The 23,731-nt window shown below is 52.1% G+C and overlaps 1 protein-coding gene across 3 annotated transcripts in view; it reads left to right on the forward strand.

Moving 5' to 3' along the window:
- Positions 1-23,731, forward strand: part of CABP1 (calcium binding protein 1) — a 71,636-nt gene that overhangs the window by 31,787 nt on the left and 16,118 nt on the right. Inside the window, exons 2-3 of one of the 3 annotated variants that reach the window (XM_062182121.1) lie at positions 1,610-1,962; positions 12,898-13,032. Coding sequence is in view for 1 of the 3 variants with exons in the window: in XM_062182119.1 (XP_062038103.1) it covers positions 14,426-15,073 (648 nt within the window). In the remaining 2 variants the exon portion in view is untranslated. Of the gene's footprint in view, positions 1-1,609; positions 1,963-12,897; positions 13,033-14,425; positions 15,074-23,731 lie in introns of those variants that run through there. The other 2 variants (XM_062182120.1, XM_062182119.1) reach the window with 2 other exon arrangements.

Below are 23,731 nucleotides of genomic sequence, written 5' to 3' on the forward strand. Positions count from 1 at the left end.
ATCCCATATGGGCACCAGTTCAAATCCTGGCAGCTCCACTTCTGATCTGGCTCTCTGCTATAGCCTGGGAAAGCAATCACAGTCCTTGGGCCCCTGTACCCATGTGGGAGACCAGAGGAAGCTCCTGGCTCCTGGCTTCGGATCTGCCCAGCTCTGGCCATTGTGGCCATTTGGGGAGTAAACCAGTGGATGGAGGACCTCTCTCTCTCTCTCTCTCTCTCTCTCTGCCTCTGCCTCTCTGTAACTCTGCCTTTGAAATAAATAGTAAATAAATCTTTAAAAAAGAGTCACACTGATGCAACACACTCTGTATTCCATTTTCCTGCTTCACTTTCCTTCATAGCACTCACTAGCATCTGACATGCCACATAATTACCATATATATATTATATATATTACCACATATATATAATTACCATATATATATTACCACACACACACACACACACACACATATATATATATATATATATATATATATATATATATATATATTTGAAAGGCAGAGTTACAAAGAGAGACAGAGATCTTCCATCTGCTGGTTCACAACCCAAATGGTTGCAACAGTTAGGGCTGGCCCAGGCTCAAGTCAGGAGCTTGGAATTCCATCTTGGACTCCCATATGGGTGGCAGGGACCCCAACACTTGTGCCATCTTCCTCGGGTTTCCTAGGCGCATTCGCAGGGAGATGGATTGGAAGTACAGTAGCCAAGACTCAAACTGGCACTGCTATGGGATGCCAACGTCCCACCCTCTGTGCCACAGCCCCGGCCCCACTTATCTTTTTAAAAAAAGATTTATTCATTTATTTGAAAGGCAGAATGACATAAAGGGAAAGAAAGAGAGAGAGAGATCGATCTTCCATTTGTGGTTCACTCCCCAAATGGCTACAATAGCCAGGTCTAGAGCAGGCCAAAACCAAGAGCCAGGAACTCCATTCTGGTCTTCCTTGTGGGTGGCAGAGGGCATCTTCTGCTTTCCCAGGAGCATTAGCAGGGAGCTGGGTCAGAAATAGAGTAACCAGGACCTGAACTGGTGCCCTAATAAGGGATACCAGTGTTGCAAGCAATGGCTCAACCCACTGTGCTGCACACGGGCCCCTTTACTTGATTTTTCTACGCTCTGTCTCCTACTAGAATGCCAGCTCCAGGACAGGGATTTTTATGTTTTTTAGGGCCCAGAACAGTGCCTGGCACAGAGCTGGGACTCAGTTAACTATGTGTCGGCTGCACAAATTCTCTGGGGATTTTCAAACTTGCTATGTGACCTTGGGCAGTGACCCTCCCTTCTCTGGACCTGTGTGTGGCACTTCACAGCCTTCCAGCTTAGGGAGTCTAAGGCTCTGCTTCTTCGCCTTGGCTCCTGAGACGAATAGCCACTGCGAGGGCCTGGCCTGCACTTTTTCTCCCAGACCAGACTTCTCCGTGCAGTATGCCAGCCTGTGGGCGGGGATGTGCCAGCTCTCCCCTACCTCTGTGAGAGGCTTTGAACAGAAGCCTGTGTGTGAATTCACCTCTCCATGTGATTGTGAGCCTGACTGAGACGGGACATCCCAGCACAGTGCCAGCACCAAGGCCTAATTCTACCTTCCTGCTTCTGTTTCTGGCAGACCCTTCCCTGACGGAGAGAAACACTTGCTCTCTGGGAACGCGAGGAAGAGCCGGCTGGCTGGGACTCCCTGTACCTGTTTGCACTCGCCCAGGAGCCAGCTGTGTGGGACCCACAGCAGAGCTGCCCACCTTCCAACGAGGGAAGCCTGCAGAACCACAGCCATCAATGGGGATGCCAGGCCCATTTTTAGATCTCATCTGTTCCTTACAGAAAATGGGTCCAAGTTTGCCCAGGTTTCTAGAACAATCCTTGAAAGGGCTTTGGAGATTATTAGCATTGTTCACACATGATCTCATTTCATCTCTTCACTTCTGGCACAACCCTAGGGTGTAGCACAGTAACTGGCATCTGGTAGGCATTTTTTTTTGTTGTTGTCTTCATCTTATACCCGATGATGAAACCAAGGCTTAGTACTGTTGTGACTTGCTTGAAGTCATACACCCAGGACGTGCACCGCGGGCAAACAGCTGACCCTGGGTTACTATGGAAGGAGAAACAGGAATCCCTCCTGGTGGCTACTACACTTTGGGGAAACAAACCCGATTTATCTATCTTACTTCAAAGGCAGAGAGAGGGAGAGGAGAGAGAACTCTCCCATCTACTGGTTCACTCCCCCAAACGCCTGCAACAGCGAGGGCTGGGCCAACCTGAGGCCAGGAGCTGGGAACTCAACCTGGGTCTCCTACATGGATGGCAGACACCCAAGTATGGGCCGTCATCTGCTGCTCCCCAGGTGCACGTTACAGGAAGCTGGGATGGAGAGTGGAGCCGAGACGTGCACCCAGCCACTCCGATATGCGGGGTCCCCAGCACCAGCTTTTTTTTTTTTTTTTTACTTATTTTTTATTTATTTGAAAGAGTTAACAGAGACAGAGATATCTTCCATCCTCTGGTTCATTCCCTAAATGGTCCCAAGGGCATGGCAGGGCCAGGCCGGAGTCAGGAACCAGGAGCTTCTTCCGGGTCTCCCACGTGGGTGCAGGGGCCCAAGCACCTGGGCCATCTTCCACTGCTTTCCCAGGTGCATTAGCAGGGAGCTGGATCAGAAGTACAGCCGCTGGGTCTCCAACCGGTGCCCATACGGGACTCTAGCTAGCGCACGCAGGGGCTTAACCTGCCACGCCTCAACACAAGCCTCTTAATGGCGGCAACAAACTCCTGCCTCAACAGAATTTACTTGTAAAGAACCAGGAAAAGCCTGAGAGAGCTCCGGAGCCACAGAAACTTAAGTTCAAATCCCAGCACTGCCATCCCTTGTGCCTTTGAACAAGTTCTGAAAACCACCAGGGCCTCAGTTTCTCCATCTGTAAAAAGGATACCTTTGGAGGCATTCAGCGAGAGAGAGAACAGCCCTGAAGGCTGCCGCTGGGCAGCGGCCAATACGCACCAAGGAGCCCTGACCTCTCTCGTGACGTCCCCATTCTTGCGGGGCCAAAGGTAGCCGGCCTCCCGCTTCCCCACCACCAGGTTGACACTCGCATGCGCAGTCGCAACATCCGGGGCATGATCGTCCCACGCACGCGCACAGCTGCCTCAAGCCCGGTAGGTGGCCCCTCCAGTGCCCTAGGGCGAGGCCTGAGGAACTTTGTGCTGTCGTGGGGACCCTTGGACGCCTTATGGTCTTTTCAGCCGCAGCTCTGGGTCCTGGGCATCCTCATTGCGCACTTGCGGGGAGAGGGAAGGCCAGACCTTCTAGAACCTCCAGCGAGGGTCCTGGGCCCGTTCCATGTCTGAGGGAGGCCTTGCCGGCCCCGGGGACCAGAGGAACCAGGAGGGAGGGTGGCCGCCATCACGCTGGCAGCTTTCCGGGCCGCCTCCTGCTCGCTCGCTCGCTCGTTCAGTCAGGCAACAAACGCGCCGGCAGCCCTTCTCTGGGATGCGGTGCGATGGCCCAGCTGGGGAGACAGACTTCCCCGGGAAGTGTCAGCGGAGCAGAAACGGGAGGCCTGGCTCTGACAGACCGGGAGAGGCCGAGGAAGGGTGTGCAGCCGAACCGGGGACAGCGAGCGAGCGCGGGCCTGGAGGGCCTGGAGGGCCTGGAGGGCCGGGGGAGGGCGTGGACGCCCAGAAGGCGGCTGCGTGAGGGATTTTGGCCCGGATCCTAAGAGCCGTGGGAAGCCACCGAAGCTGGGGGATAATGAAGTCTTTATAGTCCTGCTCAGCATCCTTTTCCTCTGCTTTCTCTTTTGAAAAAAAAAAAAAGAAAGAAAATGGATTTTGAATCCCACACCTGCCATATTATCTTTTTTTTTTTTTTTCTGAAGTAGAAAGTGAGAGAACGATGGAATATGATGAAGTGTGTGTTTATTTTCAGGGTTAGATGGGCCAGCAGATGCAAATTGCCTCTTACTTTATGTGTGGTCTATAAATGGCAATTCCCTTATCTTTCCTATGAACTCCATTCCACAATTTCTCCTATTCCAGGAGACAGATCCTCCCTCCAGACTAAAGACAAATTTCATTTGAAGGACACTGGATAGATGTGCTTCAAAATCTCATCCAAAGATCAGAGATGATTATTTTACTAACTTCCTAAAATAGCTCCTCAACGTCATACTACTACCTGTTATTTGATTTATGGAAATGCAATTTGCCTTCAACTTTTTAGGAGTGCATTTATTGTATAAAACAGGATCAAGATTCCAAGGTCAGAAACTGTGTCCGTGGTCCTCACTGTAAGATCACTGGCTTTTATTTTAAGATTTACTTATTTGAAAGGCAGAGTTAGAGGGGGAGAGAGTTAGTTTCCATCTACTGGTTCACCCCCAAATGGCCACAATGGCCAGGCCTGGGCCAGGTTGAAGCCAGGAGTCAGGAACTTCATCCGAGTCTCCTACGTGGGTGCAGGGTCCCAAGTACTTGGGCCATCTTCTGCTTTCCTAGGTATATTAGCAGGTAGCTGGATCAGAAGTGGAGTAGCCAGGACTCAAACCTGTGCCCATATGGAATGCCAGTGCTGCAGGTGGTGGTCTACCCCACTGTGCCACAATACTGGCCCCAGGATCACCATCTTGCTGACCACAGAATGTTTGGAATATTTGTTGGATTAATTTAAATACTGGAATATATTACCTGCTCATCTCAAGTCAGGAGCATCATTTCTGTAGTTCTCTCTTTATAGTTGTTCGCAGGAGTTCTGATAGCATGAAAAAGCTTGTTCTCTGAATTATATTTAGCTCATACAAACTCTACTGCACAATTATGTTGTAAAGAGAAATTAGGTTTTATCTTTAAGTTGTTATTATAGCTTTGGGAAAAGGTGAACATTGAGAATAACTACATGAAGTAGTAGAATATTGCATTATTAAGGCCTGCTACTTTTTAAAAACCGTGGTGTAGGGCCTAGAACGGAGTGACACGTGTGGTGGGGGTATCACGCAGGGTCTGCATAAACAGATGGCACATTCACATTAAATAATTAGAGAATTTAATGAAAGGATTATTTAAAAGGCTTGGGCAGAGCATAGGGAAAGCATACGATTTGTACAGTACCCAGGGGGTTAGTACTATCTGGGGCCTGTATCTTTCCTAGATCTCAAGGTTGAGGGGAGGGAGAAATGACAGAACCCAGAAAGAGTTGGGTGGGGAGGGCCACTTGGAGAAGGAGGAGTGACCTTTTATGAAGACACAACCAACCGAAGGCGATCTGGAGCCAGGAGGACGGACACTTCCCCCTCCCTCTCCTGCCCTTCAGTCTCGGCTGCTGCTTCCCCTTGGCTGGCTGAGCCCAGCTGAAAGCTAGAGGGCAAGGGAGTCAGTGGATGGAGTGCAAATAGGTCAGCACCCCAGGCAAGCAGCAGGATGGAGAAGGATGCAAAAGTAGGCGTGGAGGGGCAAGTGCGGGACACCTGCTACAGCAGGCTTCGTGCACATGCTGCACACAGACGCCGTGTTTAAGTCAGCACCTTAGTGAGGCCTGGAAACCTTTACGGGCGGAACGATGGCGGCAGGCCCCCAGTACTCATTCATTCACGCTTCCTATCTGAGTATTCTGTCAAGAGTATTGTGCCGAGCCCAGCCCGGAGAAGCCCAGCAGTGACAGAGGTCCCAGCAATGCGGTGTGTTCTCTTTCTTGATGCACTGTCTTCTTCAGAGCACATCCCCAGCCTTTCAAAGCCCTGTGTAGTAACTGTGACCGCCCTGGTCTTGGAGGTCGCTTCCCCAGAAGCAGGAATTCAGGCAGAGCACACAGGGTCTGAATCTTGTGGCTGGCAACTGGCAATTATGCTTCCTGCCACGTTGGTACTCTCCACGTAGTAGCTGAGTAGTCATTTTTCAAGCAAGGGGCCTGGATTTGAAAATTGCCCTGGCTCTTAGGAATGGAGTGGACTGTGGCCTCCCATGTCCTGAGTCTGAAATCATCCCCCTGTTGGACGAGGTCCTCCTGGAAGAGGAGGGACCAGGTCTCCTTTAGTGGCATGACTTTGACAAGCAAATCAATTCGTTCCATTTGTTTCCTCTTTGCAAACAGCCATCCTCGAGCGTTACATAATCTAATCTTCATGCCTCGCTGGCTTGTTCTGTCCTCCCGAGGAATTGGCAGATGGTGCCAATGCGGAGACCCGCGCACACGCCTCGCAAGCCTCATGGTAACGGGCGAGTTGCTCGCAGTGTCTGTCTCCTTGCGGTGGGGTCCCTCGCTGGCATTTGTTTCCCTGGATCAGTTTGCTCTTTAGCATTGCTCAGGCACCACTGGCACTCTGCCTTCGGCTCTCAGCCCAAGATTAATTGGAAATGCCGAACGCAGATAAAAAGAGAACAGAAAGTGAAGTTGAAAGGGCAGAGAATTTGTCAGATTTTTTTTTTTTTAATCTGAAAGCCTCCCCCATGAAAGGCTGAGTATCTCTGGAGATTTTTACCTTCAGAGCTCAGACATGTTCATTCACTCTGGACCCTGCGTACCCCCTCATTGCTGGGTTACACGCAGCACAGGCATGGGGCTGGCTGTGTCAGAGCTGGGAGAGGAGCGGAGAGAACTGCTTGGTGAGGTCTCTGAAGTTGTGTCTCAAAAAGCGAGGCAGGGGCTGGCGCTGTGGTGTAGTAGATTAAGCCGACACCTGCAGTGCTGGCATCCCATACAGGCGCCAGTTTGAGTGCCCATTGCTCCACTTCTGATCCAGTTCCCTGGTGATGGCCTGGGAAAGCAGGAAGATTGCCCAAGTGCTTGGGCCCCTGCACCCAGTTGGGAGACCCGGAAGAAACTTCTGGGTCCTGGCTTCAGATCAGCAGCCCAGCTCCAGCTGTTGAGGCCATATGGGGAGTGAACCAGCAGATGGAAGACCTCTCTCTGTCTTTTCCTCGCTCTATCTGTAACTCTGCCTCTCAAATAAATATTTTTTGTTTGTTTTTAAAGATTTATTTATTTATTTGAAAGAGTTACACAGAGAGAGAAGGAGAGGCAGAGAGAGAGAAGTCCTCCGTCTGCTGGTTCACTCCCTAGATGGCTGCAATGGCCAGAGCTGCACTGGAGCCAGGAGCCAGGAGCTTCCTCCATTTCTCCCATGTGGGTGCAGGGGCCCAAGGACTTGGGTCATCTTCTGCTGCTTTCCCAGGTCATAGCAGAGAGCTGGATCAGAAGTGGAACAGCCAAGTCTTGAACTGGCTCCCATATAGGATGCACTGCAGGCACTGCAGGCGGTGGCTTTACCCTCTACACCACAGCGCCGGCCCCAGTAAATAAGTTTTTAAAAATAAATAAATAAAAGTGAGGCCTATTCCTACAGAAATGGTTGTTCCCCAGGTAGGGTGGTTAGGTGGCTGAGGGAAGATTGTGTCAGAGCTCTGTAAGGTGGAGAGCCCTCCAGCCAGGCCCTGTCTGACAGAGCCACGATGCTCAAATATCCTTGTGAAGGTTTTTACATCTCAATGTAAAAACCTAGGAATGGCAGCTTCCAAGCAGAGGCTTAATTAATTTCCTAGAGTTGGGATAGGTTTTATTTATTTTTTGTTTATTTTGATTTTATTTGAAAGAGAGAAATGGCAATCTCTTCCATCTGCTGGTTCACCCTTCAAATGCCTGCAATAGCTAGGGGTGGGCCTGGCTGAAGCCAGGAGCCTGGAACTCTTGGGTGGCTAGGGTGGCAGAGACACAGGTACTTGAGGCATCACTACTGCCTCCCAAGGTGTCCATTAGCAGGATGCTGAATTAGAAGTGGAGTGGTTGAGACTTGAACTGTGCACCACAATGTGGGACGTGGGTGACTTAACTGCTGCATTGAAAACACTCACCCCAAGAATGGATGTGGTTCTGCCAATGCTTAGGACTGGGCGATCAGCGGACATGTCTGACATTGCCTTCAATGGTTAAATATTGAAACAGTTCCTTACTGGCTGATACACATTTGTGTCTGCCTCCCACCCCTCTGCCAACACTGACGTCTGTCGCGAGGGTCCGTTCTCTAGGTAGTTCCCTGAGCAGCCCCACCTTTCCATGCAGCCATCTGAGCTGCCTTGCGAAGCTCCTTTGTTTCCCATCGTGTAGGACTGGGAGGTCTGCTTTGGTGCAGGGCCGGGCACAACTCCAGGTGCCACAGATGTAACTGCCCTGCTTGCAGACTGCACTGTTGGCTGACTCTGATTTTGGATGGAAACTCTGGGCAATTAAAACCTAGAACTCTCATGCCCATGGCAAAAACACAATAGTCTTAAAAAGGTCATATGTACCTTTATGCCTGTTGGTCACTCAGGATCCAGACATGACCTGTGTGGAGAAAACAACTCATGGCGACTCCTTTAATTCCATCCGTCCCCTCTACTGAGACCAAGCATTTTCTATAAAAACAGTAACATTTTGCTGCTTTTAATCTGTTATGCATTCACCTGATGTTAAGTGAGCACCTACTGTGATATCTTGTGTCAGTCATAATGCGAGTGGCTACATGTCCAGTAAATTAAAACAGACCATGTCTGTTTTTGTAGAACATGACTATTGGAGGAGACAGACAGAAAAGGAGGCCACTGGGCTGGAGTGTCGTTAGGTCACCCAGATACTGGTTGCATTTCACCTAATGGAAACTGCATAGGTGTAACAGGTGACTTTTGGGGTGTTGTACACTTAGCATCAGTATCCATACTGCTGGAGTACTGGAGTGTGTGGTGTCAGTGTTGAAGGAATAAGCTTCGGGGTGGTCACTTCCTGCATCCACTCAAGGTCTCAGAGAGGCTGAGGACTTACCTGGATCAGGGAAAGATCCACAGAACATCAGGAATGTTCTGAATGAGAAAGGATGGAGAGAATATACTCTATACTCAGAAGGCAGCTGTGCAGGTTTTATTTTTTAGCCTTTTTAAAGATTCTTTATTTGAAAGGCAGAGTGACAGAGAGAGGGAGAGACAGAAAGAGATCTTCTATTTGCTGGTTCACTCCCCAAATGACCAAAATGGCCAAGGCTGGGCCAGGCTGAACCCAGGAACCTGGAACTCCATCCAGGTCTTACATGTGGGTAGCAATGGCCCAAGTACTTGTGCCATCCTCTGCTGCTTTCTCAGGCCATTAACAGGGAGCTGGATCAGAAGTGGAGCAGCTGGGACTCAAACCAGCACCCATATGGAATGCCAGCATTGAAGGTGGCAGCTTAACATGCTGTGCCAAAATGCCAGTCCCATTTTTTTTAAGATTTGTTTTATTTGAAAGACAGAGGAACAGAGAGAGGTAGAGACAGACAGACAGACAGACACACACACACACAGAATGGGGGGTGGGGTGGAGAGGTGTCTTCCATCCACTGGTTCATTCCCCAAATGCTCACAACGCCAAAGCCAGGCCAGTCTGAAGCCAGAGCCTAGAACTTCTGGGTCTCCCATGTAGGTGGCAGGGGCCCAAGTACTTGACCTATCACTCACTGCCTCCCAGGATGCTCATTAGCAGGAATGTGGAAGCAAAAGCAGAGCTTAGATTCAAACCCGGACACTCTGATAAGTGTGCAAGGCACCCCAAGTGGTATCTTTTTTAAAAACTTTTATTTAGTAAATATAAATTTCAAAAGTATAACTTTTGGATTATAGCGGTTTTTCCCCCATAACCACCCTCCCACCTGCAAACCATCCCATCTCCTACTCCCTCTCCCATCCACTGCACCCAACCCTTGTCCCTGAGTTTTCTCCTTACTGAGTTATTATTTATACACAGTGAGATGCACAGTCAACTTCAGTTTTGACCCATGCATTTATCCTTATAACCCACACTCCTTTTCATTTTATTTTTAAAATCTTGGAATCCTCTTAAGTGATGAACATTTACGTCCAAAGGCAGATTTTTGGAAAGGAATCCTCTGCTTAGTCTGCTGACTGCCCCCCCCAACCCCAATTTTCATCCAATGCTTGCCTGTGTTCCCCAATCACCACAGAGGACTTAAAACCATAAGAACGTTTTGTAATCCCAGCTTTCTGAAACCTAAGAGAGATTTTGTCATCTGAAAACAAGGGGAGATTAAGTGCAGAATTTGATCCCGACAACAGCAGAAAGGAACAGGCTACACAAGAAACGTCACAGAGAATTAATTCAAGCCCCACTGTGCAAATGCTCCACAGCCTCATTCAAGACTCCAAACGTGACTTCAGGCTTGGTCAAGAGAAAATAGTTTGTAAAGGAGTTTGCTGCAGGGACATGACATTATCAGATGCGATAGGTTAAATGAGAGGTCTGTGCACGCTTTAAGAATTTTGCCCTTGACCCTGTCTTACTCCTTCTGAATGGATTCTCTTATTAGAGTTGAGACACAAAGACAGCTAAACACAGCTCTTGCTATCCTGATGTGGTGGCCCAGCACTATCTTCTCTGTTTAACTCCCCTCGCACACGGAGATGCCTTTCTGTCGCCTGCAAACAAGCTCTTCTTTTGCATAATTGTCACTGATGGTTATGCAGCCAACTAATACAACAACATGTAATTATTTAATAATTATGATTTGTGTAACACTTAAAGGAAAGCATGAGGCTTTATGTGGAAGTGCTCTTAAAGCTGTAAAGGTGTATGCAGTCCCAAAGGATTATTTTTGAATTGCTTCTACATGGCAGGATACTTCGCAGTCACTACATTTCCATGCTGTTTTACCATCAGTGAGGCCAGACATTCTCATTTTCCACATCCAAGATTTTCCACTTCCCAATTATGGGATTGCAGATCGATTTCCTGAATCTGACCCAGCTTCCACATTTAGTTTTCCTTACCTCCCCACCAGACTTAAAATCCAAGAAGAAAAGCATGCTGTTTGCTGACTGTTCTGTTGCCCGTGCCTAGCATATGGTGGGCACTGAATAATTTCTGTGAATGAATGACCCTCATTGGCCTTGCCTTCAGTCTTCTAGTCTACCCCACAGTGCATCAGCATTATCTTTAAAAGTGAGTTTGCTTCTGTCTTACACACACTCCTAAAACCTCCAGGAAGTCTCCATTGCCTGCATAAACTCCTGAACGTTATATTCAAGTTCCACCACCATCTAGTTCCAAACCACCTTCCCAGACCCATGTCCTAGCCTCTTTTTTCCCTTCCCCTTTAGCCACCAAATGACCCCAGACACACCAGGCAGGCTCACAGTCACGTGTCTGTACTTAAGCTAGTCCCTTCCACCTGGAGTGACCTTCTTTACCCACCCCCCCCATCCATCATCTGGAATTTCATTTATCCTTCAAAAAGCAGCTCAAATGTCACCCCTTCTTACACTTCTCCTAATTCCCCTAACAGTCTCTTGCATATGACCTGACCTCTAAGTCCCTTTCTGCACAGTCCCCATTATTCTACAGTTCTTCCCCCCAAACCAAGTTCCTTCAGAACAAACACTGAATCTGACCATTACCAAGCATCTCCCAAATTTAATCACTGCTTCCCCCTCTTACTGTGCTAGTCTCAGCCACCGCCACCTTGCACCTGCACCATGGACCGGTTCCTGACCTGTTCCCGTATTTCCACACTTGCCTTCCAGCAGCTGACCTGCAAAACAGCCAGCCCAGCTTTACTAACGTGAACAGTCATACACTGCCGCAGCCCTGCCAACCCACTCCCGCCTCCCTTCCCGCCTAGAAGAAACCCAAAGCCCTCAAGTACACCAGGCTCCTGCCTCCCTCCCCAGCTTCCTCTGTGCCACCTCCCCTCCCGCTCACTCCAGTCCCCCTCTCTCCTTGATCCTGCCAAGCTCTTCCCTCCTTAGGACCTTTGAATATCTTCTCTCTGCCAGAAAAGCTCTTCCCCCAGATATATACATGACTTGCTCTTTTACTTCATTTTGGTTTCTGATCAGCTGTTCCCTCTGCAGAGAGGCCTTCCCTAGTCACTGTCTAAAATAGCACCCTTCAAGCAGGCGTTTGGCACGGCAGTTAAAACACCACCATCCCATATTGGGGTGCCTGAGTCAAAGTCCCAGTTCCACCTCTGATTCCAGCTTCCTGCTGATGTGCACCCTGGGAGGTAGCAGGTGATGGCTCAAGTAGTTAGGTTTCTGCTGCCTACCTGGAAGACCCAGATTGAGTTCTGGGCTCCTGGCTTTGGCTTGGCCCAGCCCTCACTGTTGTGGGCATTTGGGGAGTAAACCAGCAGATGGGAGATCTCTTTCTGCCTGCCTCTCTCTCTGCCTTTCAAATAAATTAATTAAATACATAAAATTATGCCCTTCATTAAGCCCTACCTTTTTATCTGATCCCTTTGTGGCACTAAACATCACTAGTTTCTTTTTTTAAAAAATAGATTTATTTATTTACTTATTTGAAAGTCAGAGTTACACAGAAAGAAGGAGAGACAGAGAGAGAGAAGTCCTCCGTCTGCTGGTTCACTCCCCGATTGGCTGCAATGGCTAGAGCTGCACTGATCCGAAGCCAGGAACCAGGATCTTCTCTGGGTCTCCCATACAGGTGCAGGGGCCCAAGGACTTGGGCCATCTTCCACTGCTTTCCCAGGCCATAGCAGAGAGCTGGATCAGAAGAGGAACAACCGGGTCTAGAACTGGCACCCATATGGGATGCTGGTGCTTCAGGCTAGGGCTTTAACCCACTGTGCCACAGCGCCGGCCCCCGCCATTGACTTTCCACACGTGTATTTGTTTATTTGTTGCCTACATTTTGTTTGCCACCATGTCCTTGGTACCTAGGACAGTGCCTGGCAGATAACAGGCATTCAAGTACTTGTTGAATGAATGGACAAGTCTTCGTATCTCATGAATACAGAAAGAATATCTCTGGTGTGGATCCAGTGATCCAGGGCAGAAGTGCAGGTGTTCCGTCCATTTGCTCTGCATAGTTTTGATTTATTCAGACATCTTATAGGTGATATAACTAAGTTCTTCACTGGTTTTCAGGCACGAGTTGCTGACAGAGGTCTTGCCCAAGAATATTTAGTGGATTCCAGAAAGGTAACCAAGAGTGGCACAGCACGGATTTGGAACAGCGGTCACGGCCCCGCCTCTCGGGAGCTCCTGTGGGATTCTGATAAGGTACTTTATCTCCTGCGATTTATATTAAATGCACAGTTGTTGTTAATCCCGCCAAACACTGATTATCCTGAGGGCTGGAGTAGGTAAGACGCTGACTGACCTCACACTCCTCAGTGGACAGCGCAATGAGGCTTTAGGGTGCCCCAGTGTTTGCACTTGAGGAACCCGAGTGGCTCTGCTATGGGAGCCCAGCCCCTTCAGTCACTGAGCTGGGAACAGTCTGCCATACTCTCCTAGTTCACTGTGGCTTCTGGGCAGTTGCTTCCCTTGCCCATCCCATTTTTCTTAGCTCCTTGTATATGGGTACATAAAAGACGTCGACAGTGCAGAGAAGGGTGAGCCCTTGGCATGAGGTGTGATATTGGCACCCTATCCGTCTGTCCTTGTAATGAGCCCAAGCATTGACCAGACTGTGCATGGTACAGGGGCCAGAGCCCAGAACAGGGGGAGGGCTTGGGCTCTAATTACGAGCACCCCATTTCTAAACAAGCATGGTAGATGGGGTGTTGTGGGTGCACAAGGCCCGGAGCTTCCTTCCCTGCATGTGTGCCCCGGCCTTTCACGCGCCTGGTGTCATCCGATGTTAACGAGGAGTCAGTGATGACTGTCGTCTGCATTTTACACCGGAGGAAAACAAGGCTCAGGAGGTCGGAGCCACTTGCCCGAGCTACCCAGATGCTAAGCCGCAAAGCTGGGATTTGAGATTCCAACTGTGTGACTCCCTGGCTGCCTCCCAGGAGGCTGCCTCTCCAGCATCTAGAAGGGGATGGAGGTGAGTGGAGGGGTGGCCTTGCTCGTCACCAGGTAGTACAGCCAGCTGCTACCGGGCTTCTGCTCTGAAATTTACCAGGGTCGACCTAGTTCCACTGCGCGCTGTCCGGAGGGGATGGAGGGGCTCTGTAGAGTGGCGCCTTCCCTTCCCGACCATGCTGGCACCCGCGTTTGTGTGGAGAGCCGGTGCCACAGAGCGCCTTTCCTCCTCTGGTCTCTACTTCCCTGCGCACCTCTCTCTCTCTCTGCACCCCCCTTGCCAAAGTTGTACCCCCTGGGGACTGCATCCTGCCTAGGTTTCTGGAGGTTCCGGGGCACCGTGGGGGCTCCAGGATGCTGAAGGGCGTTGAGGGCGCTACCAGGGTCTCCGCCTCTTCGGGGCCCTTCGCCAAGCCCCTTCCCTCGCGCTCCCGGCTCCGTGCCGCAGCGCCCCCCTCGCCGCCAGGGGCCGCCCGGAAGCGGGACTCCCGGAGCGCGGGGCGGGGCGAGGGGCGGGGCGCGGCGGTACCTGGGCCGCCCGGGAGTCGGGGGTGGGCTCTCGGGGGACAGCGGCAGCCCCCCCAGATCTGCACCGCCAGCCGCCGGGAGCTGAGGGCTCCGGGCGCAGAGGCTGCGCTGTCACATGGGCGGCGGCGACGGGGCCGCATTTAAGCGGCCGGGGGACGGCGCCCGCCTCCAGCGCGTCCTCGGGCTCGGCTCCCGCCGGGCGCCCAGCTCGCTGCCCGCCGGGGGGCCCGCGCCGCGCCGCACCGCGCCGCCCCCGCCGGGCCATGCGAGCGCGGGCCCCACCGCGATGAGCTCGCACATCGCCAAAAGCGAGTCCAAGACGTCGCTGCTGAAGGCGGCGGCGGCCAGCGGGGGCAGCCGGGCTCCCCGCCACGGCCCTGCCCGGGAGCCGGGACTGCCCGGCCGCCGGCTGCCAGTCGCCTGCCCGAGTACGCCGCCGCCGTCCGGGGACCCCAGTTCGCGGAGGCCCCTGTGCCGACCTGCGCCGCGGGAGGAGGGCGCGCGGGGGAGCCGGCGTGGGCTCCCCCAGGCGCACTGCAGGCCCCGGGAGGCGCTGCCGGCCGCGGCGTCCCGACCTCCGCCGCCGTCGCCGCTGCCGCCGACCCGCGGGCGGGATGGGGAGGAACGGGGGCTGTGCCCGGCGCTCGGCCTCCGGGGCTCCCCGCGAGCCCCGGGTCGCGGGGACTCGGCTCCGGCCGCCGCGTCCGAGTCGGACCCATTCCTCCACCGGCTGCGCCCCATGCTCAGCTCCGCCTTCGGCCAGGTAAGGGCCGCGCCTCCCGCCCGCGCTCCCAGGAAAGGCGCTCGGGACCCTGCCGCCGCCGCGCGTCCACCGGGCCCCCGGGTCACGCCTCCGCTTACCCGGTGCTTCCTGGCCCGTCGCCCTTGTGGGCGCCGCTCGGCTGCCGTGCCTGATTCAGCACCCTGTGCGCTGTCCACGCTCCGCTCCGGCCTCTCGCCGCAAGGCACCGCCGCCCAGCTGCCCTCACACCTGCGGAAACGGCCTGCCCTGGTAGGGAGCGACCTCCACAACTCTTCTGGGGATTTGCCGGTGGTCAGGGGGGTGTCGGAGCAGGTGGCGCCAAACCCACTCCCCTTGGCCTCTGGCCGATTCCTCCAGGGAGCAGCCCAAGAGGGCAAACCAGAAGTGTGGAGTCTGGAGGTCAAGCGAGGAAACCTTAGGGCACACAAACTTACTGTGGGATGAGGGACCCTAGCCTTTGCCTACATTATCTCCAAAGGCCTGGGAAAAGTTAGCAGATTGAAAATTTTGAGGAAAGAGAAAGGGTGTTGGATAGGCGCAGAGGGGCTCTCCAGAGCTCTGGATCAGACTGGAACTTCCGGATGTTTCAAGGAGGCTGTCACCCCAAGGATGCCATTGGGGTGGCAGCTGGCAGTGGTCAAGTCGTAGGATGTGGAATAACCCTCGGAGAACTCTAGCCTGGGTTGGACTGCATTCTGGGGCCAGAAAGGCCACCAAGCGGTCACCAGCGGCTCCCAGGTAGCTGGGATCTGCCCTTGGAAGGCAGCCGTGTGATCACAACCTGGGTCTACAGCTGGGGGAGAGGAGCCTGCGAACTCATGAGCACGGCCAGGGTTTCCTCAAGTCAGAGTCGCGGGCATGGAGTCCATCCTGCGGCAGCCCGGGAGTGTGACCCGCAGAGGTCTGACCAGGTGTCGGCGTGGTTTGTTGTGGGAGGTGTCGGGATCTGGCGTAAAGAAGCTGTCTCAGGCTCCTGGCTTGCCACCCTGAATCAGAATCCTAAGGAGGCCGTATGTGTTTGGCTTCAGATCTGCACTTTTCTTATAAAAAAAAAAAAACTGCACTGCACTGGCTGACTGGCTGATGCTGGCGGTGGTCTGACATGAAGGCAGCCGCACACGGATTCGGGTTGCGTGGGGCTGCTGTGTAGTGTGAGAGGGCAGTGTATGTGGCTTTGTTCCTGCAGGGAGCCCTCGTTAGCTGAGTGAGCTGGAAACAGTTCTCCGGGAGTAGAGATTTGGATGCAGAGCTGTGAGAGTGCGGCAACGCTGGGAGGAAGTTCACTGCAGTGCGTGTTAGCGAGGTGTAGCGTGTCAGGGCAGGAGGGCTCTGTGGCCGGGGGCTGGGGTGCAACAGGAATGCTCTGTGGTTGGATGGGTGATAGCAGTTCGTCTGTTTATCAGATGTTTCCTGAGCACCTGTTTTGCCCAGGCGTTTGCTGCATAGTAGAGAGACAACAATGAACAGGTAGGCAGAGTTCTGACTCTTTCAGAGCCTGCAGTCTGGCAGTTTGGAAGTCACTGGCCCGCCGTCACACGCCTTTCTGGTTCTTCAGCTTGCGGGGGATCCGACTTGGCTCCCGGTGGCCGAGCCCTTTCTTTCCCATCTTGCGGAATTTGCCTGCGTGGACGCCGTCTCAGCTCAGAGCATTTCAGCAATATGCTGTTGTTCCTCCTCTCACTTAGTCATGCGGTGAAAGGCTGTTCTGCAGCCCAGTGTCTGAAATGTCACCAGGGTCACCTGAGTCAGGAGGAACTGGAAGGTCCCATCAAATATTTACTACCTCCCTCTGCGAGCTCTTGCCTCCAGAGCTGCAGGCTGCTGCTTCCAAGCCCTGCACGTTCAGTTTGGGCTTCCTGCGGACACTTCCAAGACATCTGGTTCAGCAGCAACAGCAACCCGGGCTGGGACTTCCGCATCAGCCTCTGGCTCCTAGGACAGAGGAATTACGCTGTCCTCCTCTGCTCTCTGTCCCAAGATTTCTGTCCTTAGAGACGGAATTGAGACCAAGGAAGAAAAATGGGGTTCCGAATACAACAACTTCTGGATAGAATTTTCTTAGAGTAAAATATAGCTCTGGGAAAACATGTGTGTGTATGTATATTTCCCCACGGCTCTGTGTGGATATATATTTATACACACGTGTACATATATACACATACATATAGATAGATGTATACACATACATAGGTATGTGTTTTTACACTGATAAGTACATATTTTAAATTTTAGTTGACACATAATAATTGTACAGTATGACATTTTAATACTAGTATACAGGAAATATATTTTCCACGTCTCCCGAGTTCAGTTTTTTAAAATCTCAAATGAATTGCTTAACCTCATCAGATGTTTTTCTTTACATGTAATATAGGGATAGCCACAGGTCCTCAACTATATGTTTGGGAGATGAAAGGAGATGTAGAGATATGTGTCAAGCTTGGCCTAGGGCATGGCATAGAGCAAGGGCTCTGTCGGTGTTAGTTATTATTATTCTTGTTCTTATTGTTGATTAGCCACCAGGGGCTGCTTCTTCCTGTTTGAAACATAGCCAGGGAGAGCCAGGGTTCCGAAAGGCACCGAAGGTACCAAGCTAGACTCCTAATTTAGGGGATACAGGAAATGAGACTCTCCCAGTGACCTCCTGGAGCCTCCTTACTGCCTGCAGGGGTGTAAGCGTGGGTCTTGAGTTCAAGGCTTGAAGTGGTGGCTTGGAAGATAGCAGAGCTGCTGGTTCTAATCCCAGTTCTGCCACTGTCTATCTCTGTGACCTTGGGCGTGTTATCCTCTCTCTGCACTCTTCGTTTATTCATCCAGAAATGAGATTGACCAAAACAAAACAAAACAAAAAAAAAAACTTTCAGAGTTACTATGAGGCTCACACAAGATGAAGATTATCAACATACCTGTTTCATGGTGGGTGCTGGTTAAAGGGCAGCCTTCATTAATGTTATTGTTATTGTTGCTATTAATAGAGCGATTGCCTAAATGAGGGCCTATGTAAGGTACTTTGAAAGCTACCTGTGAGCCAGCTGAGGAAGGCTATTAAAGAAGGGAGCTGACCACGTCTGATCCAGCTCCCTGCTAATGCACCTGAGAAAGCAACAGAAGATAACACAAGGACTTAGGCCCCTGTACCCATGTGGGAGACCTGGATGAAGCTCTTGGCTTCTGGCTTTGGGCTGGCTTAGCCCTGGCTAATGTGGCCATTTGAGAAATGAACCAGCGAATGAAAAATCTCTCTTCTGTCTCTCCCTCTCCAACTCTGCCTTTCAAATAAATAAATCTTTAAAAAGAAGAAGGAGAAGGAGGAAGAGGAGGAGAAAGGAGCTGACTGTCAAAGGACCTTCCTTGCCCCCTCTTAGTAGACAGCTAAGGACATGCCACCTGGCTGCCTAGAGAGGAAATGTGTTGTCAGAAATTAACTCAGAAATGACCTGAGGCTTTGAGTTTTGGAAGACTGCTTTATGAACAGGCTTTCCTCTTCCTGCCCTAACGTTGAGGAGAAACAGCCCTTGTAAAGGATGCGAATGCAGATAAAACCCTGTCTCATCTTCCCACATTCCCAGCTCTGTCTCATCTTCCCACATTCCCAGCTCTAGGGGCATCTCACGTGTCTCTTTGGATTTGGATAGGCTGGCCTGGTTCCCATACTGCTTTGTGCGTAGTAAAATCATGGTATTTTATTTTTATTTATTTGAAAAGCACAGAGACACAGAGAAATAGACAGAGATCTCCCATCCACTGGGTCACTCCCCAGATGCCTGCAACAGCCCAGGGTAGGCCAGGCTGAAGCCTGGAGCTTGGAGCTCAAACTGGAACACTCAGTTGGGCGGCAGGGACCCACATCCTTGAGCTGTCATCTACTGCCCCCCCCCCCCGCCCCGGGTGTGCATTAGCAGGAAGCTGGAATCAGAAGCAGAGCTGGGAATCGAACCCAGACACTTCTGGTATGGAATGAGATGTCCCAAGCAGTGTCTTGGTGGCTATGCCAGATGTGCACTCCAGATCACAGTATTTAATGAGGGAATAAATGAATGTTGGTACCAGCTTCTGGACCCCAGGGGTTTGTTAGTTGCTGTGGCTTAGTTGAGGAGAGAGAAACCGTGATGGTTTCAGTCCTAATGGATTCAGTCGCTCTAGGCCTGTGTTCCTAGCATGAGGTCTCTGTGTATTCCTCACTCCTGCCCACGTCCCTCTGAGAGGACTCCGAGGAGTCTCCACTGCCTTCCCTCTGGGGCCTGGGTGTGGTTTGCTGTCAGTTGTGGGAGAGCACTTCCGGCTGTCCACATTTGTCTCCAGCCGTCTCGGCATTCTGCACCTGTCCAGAGTCCACTACACCACTGAGGAAGCAGTGTCTTCTCATTATTTTATCGTCACAGCAACCTGTGAAAATTGGCATTATCGGCCCCTATTTCAGAGAAGAGGAAACAGGCCCAAGGGAGGGGAAGTGACTTGTCCAAAGGTCACACCATAAGTAAATGGCAGGGCTGTGCAAGAGACTGCGGTCTGTTTATCTCCAAACTACACCTGCCTCTGTGCCTCACGCTGGTCCCTGGTCCAGCAGGAAGCCGCATATGCACGTCACTCCCCATTGTCTGAAGTGTCTCATGTTACGACCTAGCCTCCCCAAGTACCTTAGCACTGGGCTGTCATCCAAGTTCAGATGCCTGCGGTAGACCTGCTCAGAACGGAAGGTGAGCCTGCCGCCTAATCAGGAATAATCAGCAATGGCTTATCCTTCTCATCCCTCTGATCCTATTGTTCCGTTCCAGAACTCCGTTCAGAGACTGGGGGAGATAAGGAAAGGGGTAGGGCCATGTGCTGGTTCACTCCTTAGAGGAATCCCCTACCGTTTGTCCTGCTTACATGTCCTACTGAAGGTCGGGCCAACTGCTCCATGCCCACCTGCCCAGCTCAAGATAAAGTGAGCCCTAAAGCAGCAGATCTAAACCCTTGGATCTCTCACTTCCCTTAAGTCTTAGGCCAGTGTCAGCCCCTTACCCCACCACTACCCCAAAGCAGAGTGGGATTTTGGTTTTTCTGCCCCCTGTCTCCTGTTTCCAAAGACAGAGGCATATGTATCTCAAGGTCAGCAAGTGGTTGCTGTGCCCTGAGCTGGCCTGCAGGGGGCAGGAGTTACCAGGTCTGACTCCATGCCCTCCTGAATGAATGGTTGCCGCAGCTGACCCTTTAAGATCAGTGCTACAGGGTGGGCTTTGTGGCGAAGTGGGTTAAGCTGCCTGCATCCCATGTCAGAGTGCCAGTTTGAGTCCTGGTTATGCCACTTCTGACCCATCTTCCTGCTAATGAATCCTGGGAGGCAGCAGATGATGGTGAAAGTGCTGGGGCTGCTGCCACCCACATAGGAGACCTGGATGGAGTTCCTGGCTCCTGACTTTGGCCTGGACCAACCGTGGCTATTGCAGGCATGTGGGGAGTGAATCAGTGGATGGACATCTTTCCCCCAACCTCTCCTCCCCCCATTGCTCTGCCCTTCAAGTAGATGAAAATGAATAAACATTTAAGGCCTGTGCTGGGCAAGAGAAAGGGGCACTTTAAAAAAAAAGATTTATTTATTTATTTATTTGAACACAGAGAGGCAGAGAGAGAGAGAGAGAGGTCTTCCATCTGCTGGTTCACTCCCAAGATGGCTGCAATGGCCAGAGCTGTGCTGATCTGAAGCCAAGAGCCAGGAACTTCTTCCAGGTCTCCCACGTGAGTGCAGGTGCCCAAGCACTTGGGCCATCCTCCACTGCTTTCCCAGGCCATAGCAGGGAGCTGGATCAGAAGTGGAGCAGCTGGGACTCAAACCAGTGCCCATATGGGATGCTGGCACTGCAGGTGGCAGCTTTACCCACTATGCCACAGTGTTAGCCCCCAGGTACGCCAGGCCTTTCCAGGCCTCATCTCATGAAATTCTCCTGAGAGCCCTAGGGAAACTGCTATTAGAATCCTCATTTCATAATGGATGAAACTGAAGCTCAGGAGGATCAACCAATCCTCAAGTTCACATGGTTACCTAGCTGCAGGGCAAGATTTGAAACCGAGTTACTCCGACTGCATGCCAAGCGCTGAAGCCCTGTGGCTCTCAACAATGGCTGCAGGTTAGAATTCCCTGGGAGGTGTTAAGCAACACCTAAACTCAGGAAATCAGAATTTCGGGGAAGCTCTCCAGTGATCCTGCTCTACAACCAGCATTGAGAACTTCTGCTTATTTAGTTCGTTTGTAATCGGGTTTGTGCCTGGCACCTACCCCTCTGGGGTCCCTGGTGGGCCCCATTTTTCCAGACAAGTCCGCAGATGGTCCATTTTCTATATTTTGCCTGCAAGTCTTTCTCGATCCCCCCCAGAGTAAATCAAACCCTGTCTCACATTCTCAGAGTCCATGTGTCTCTTGTTTCTCCCATTTATCTGAAATGTTGTTAAGTAATTGCGTTCCTTGCTCTTACCTCTTGCCTGCCTGCTAGAGCATTGGCCACCACTCTACCCGGAAGCAGGGCCGTGTTTATTTTGTTCCAGAGCACAGTAAACATTAAACAGTGAGTGTCGGACAGATGAGACTTCTTTCTTCCATGTGAATAATTGCTCACGGAGTCCGTATTACATGCCACACATTTTCCGACATACACTCGTAAGTCAGATAGGGAAAACCCCATCTCCCAGCGGAGGAAACCCAAGCTCAGGAATGGGAGGCAGTCACATTGTCAGAGCCAGCAGAGCCCGGGCCTAACCCCAGGCCTCCCCGCCCTCCCATTCATCGCAGTCAATTGAATCTGACCCCTGGCCCAGACCCGCGGAGTGCTTCCTTGTTGCCCTGTTTCCAAGCGATGTTCTTTGAAGAAGGCATTTATGTTGGCTGCTGGCTCTTTCTGGTTCAGTGCCCTGGCTTCTTCCCCCTCTTTCCTGTCCTTTAGGCATCAACACCCCACCCCCAGGCTCCTCTCTTTCCCAGGGGTGTGGCCCCTCCTTACCCATCTCCTCTAGAATTTTGGCGCAAACAAGGCTGCTGGGTGACTCCCCTGATTAACCCATTCCACGATGAGCAGCGTCTGCTCCACAGTCACCTGTCTTCACTGGGCACCGAAACTGGACAAAAGCCCTTGGGAGAGGAGTCTGTTGCTGCATCAGGGCCCTGGGAGGAGTCCAGCTTCCCAGTCTATCTCTGGTGCCCCCTGCTGGGCAAAGCTGATGTGTGGAAACACGGCCGCTTGGAGTTTCTGGCTTGGGCTGTAGGTCTCAACTGGAATACCCCAGGCTTGAAATGAACTCACTTCAAGGTGAGAAAACTTGCAGGGAAAAGCAACAGCCAATCACCAGACGCGTTCTGGCCCAGAGACCTTAAGGAGGGCTTTGTACAGGGCTGCTCCCCTTCTTGTCACCCCAAGGAAGCTGGGAACGAATGCTCGCTCAGTGTCAGGTGGCAGAGGTTTGGAGACCTTGCTTTGGCCTCCTGTGCCAGCGCGCTGTCTCCATCATGCCTGCCTCGGGATCATCTCTTGTTTCCCTTGGGGTGGAGAGATTGCACACTGCGCAGAAGACAGCTGTGCTGCAAGCCCCGGAGACTCATCCCATTTTAATGGCAAGGCAAGTGTGACAAACGGAGCATGATAGAGTCGTCCACACAAGACCTGCTAGGCGCTCAACTGGAGCTGCCTGCTCTGGTTGCAGCTGGGATTGCCAGAGGGTGGTGAGGATCCGTGCTAGTCCACGACTGCTCTCCATAAGTGGCATTCGTTTCCCTGGGGTCTCATCTGTGCATGCCTATGTCTGTGCCTGCCTCTGTGTGTGTGTGGGGGGGGGGGGGGGTATGCATGCAAGCACATACACAAGGCTGCAGACTGTGAGGCACCCTGGCTTTGGGGACCCAAACTAGGCAGCTTCCCCTTCTGGGTCTGTTGGCCTAATTCCCAGCCGCAGCTGCCACTCCTGTCCCCTCCCTGAGGCAATCGCCCTGCAGATTTGGCAGCAGCAAAAGGAGGGGCTGAGGGGAGGGGAGAGAAGCAGAGAGGACTCAGCTCTAATCTGATGGAGATGATCCGCCAGGCTCCTCCAGCTCAGCCGCCCTCTGCCATCAGCTCTCCGGGCGATTTTCTCTGTGCCCGGCGCTCTCCCCTGCTGCCTTCATCTCCTTAAGAAAGTGCCCCGAAAGTTAAACCTAGATACACAAACACACTCACAATCCACCAAAAGGAGAAAAAAAAATCAGAAAGCAAGAGCAGGCAGACGAGTAAGAGAGCACGCGCGCAAGAGAGGGCTCTGCTTGGTCCTGGAGGAAGAGCGGCACAGGAAGGCAGAGGGAGGCTGGGGTTGGCAGTGACCGGCGCTACGGTCTCCCAGCCCCCCAAGCAGCCTCCTTCATGGACCCCGGGATCCTGAGAGGGGCTGCCTCAGCTTAGGATGGGCAACTGTGTCAAGTCGCCACTGAGAAATCTCTCCAGGAAGGTATGTGCCTGAAGTCTCCGAGATGTGGGGCTGGGAATCGGGCTGTGCTGCCACCTGCCCCAGAGGCTGGGCATGGAAGGGAGAGGCACCCCTTCCCGTGGGTCCTCTCTCAGGCTACTTCTCTGCCGCTGCCTCCAGAGACGTTGCTTTCCCAGTTCTGTGCGTCCCAGGCTCTGAGCTAGGACTTAGAGCTGCCTGGGGGCAAGGTGGCTA

Source organism: Lepus europaeus, chromosome 23 (assembly GCF_033115175.1).
Source record: "Lepus europaeus isolate LE1 chromosome 23, mLepTim1.pri, whole genome shotgun sequence".
Lineage (NCBI taxonomy): Eukaryota > Metazoa > Chordata > Mammalia > Lagomorpha > Leporidae > Lepus > Lepus europaeus.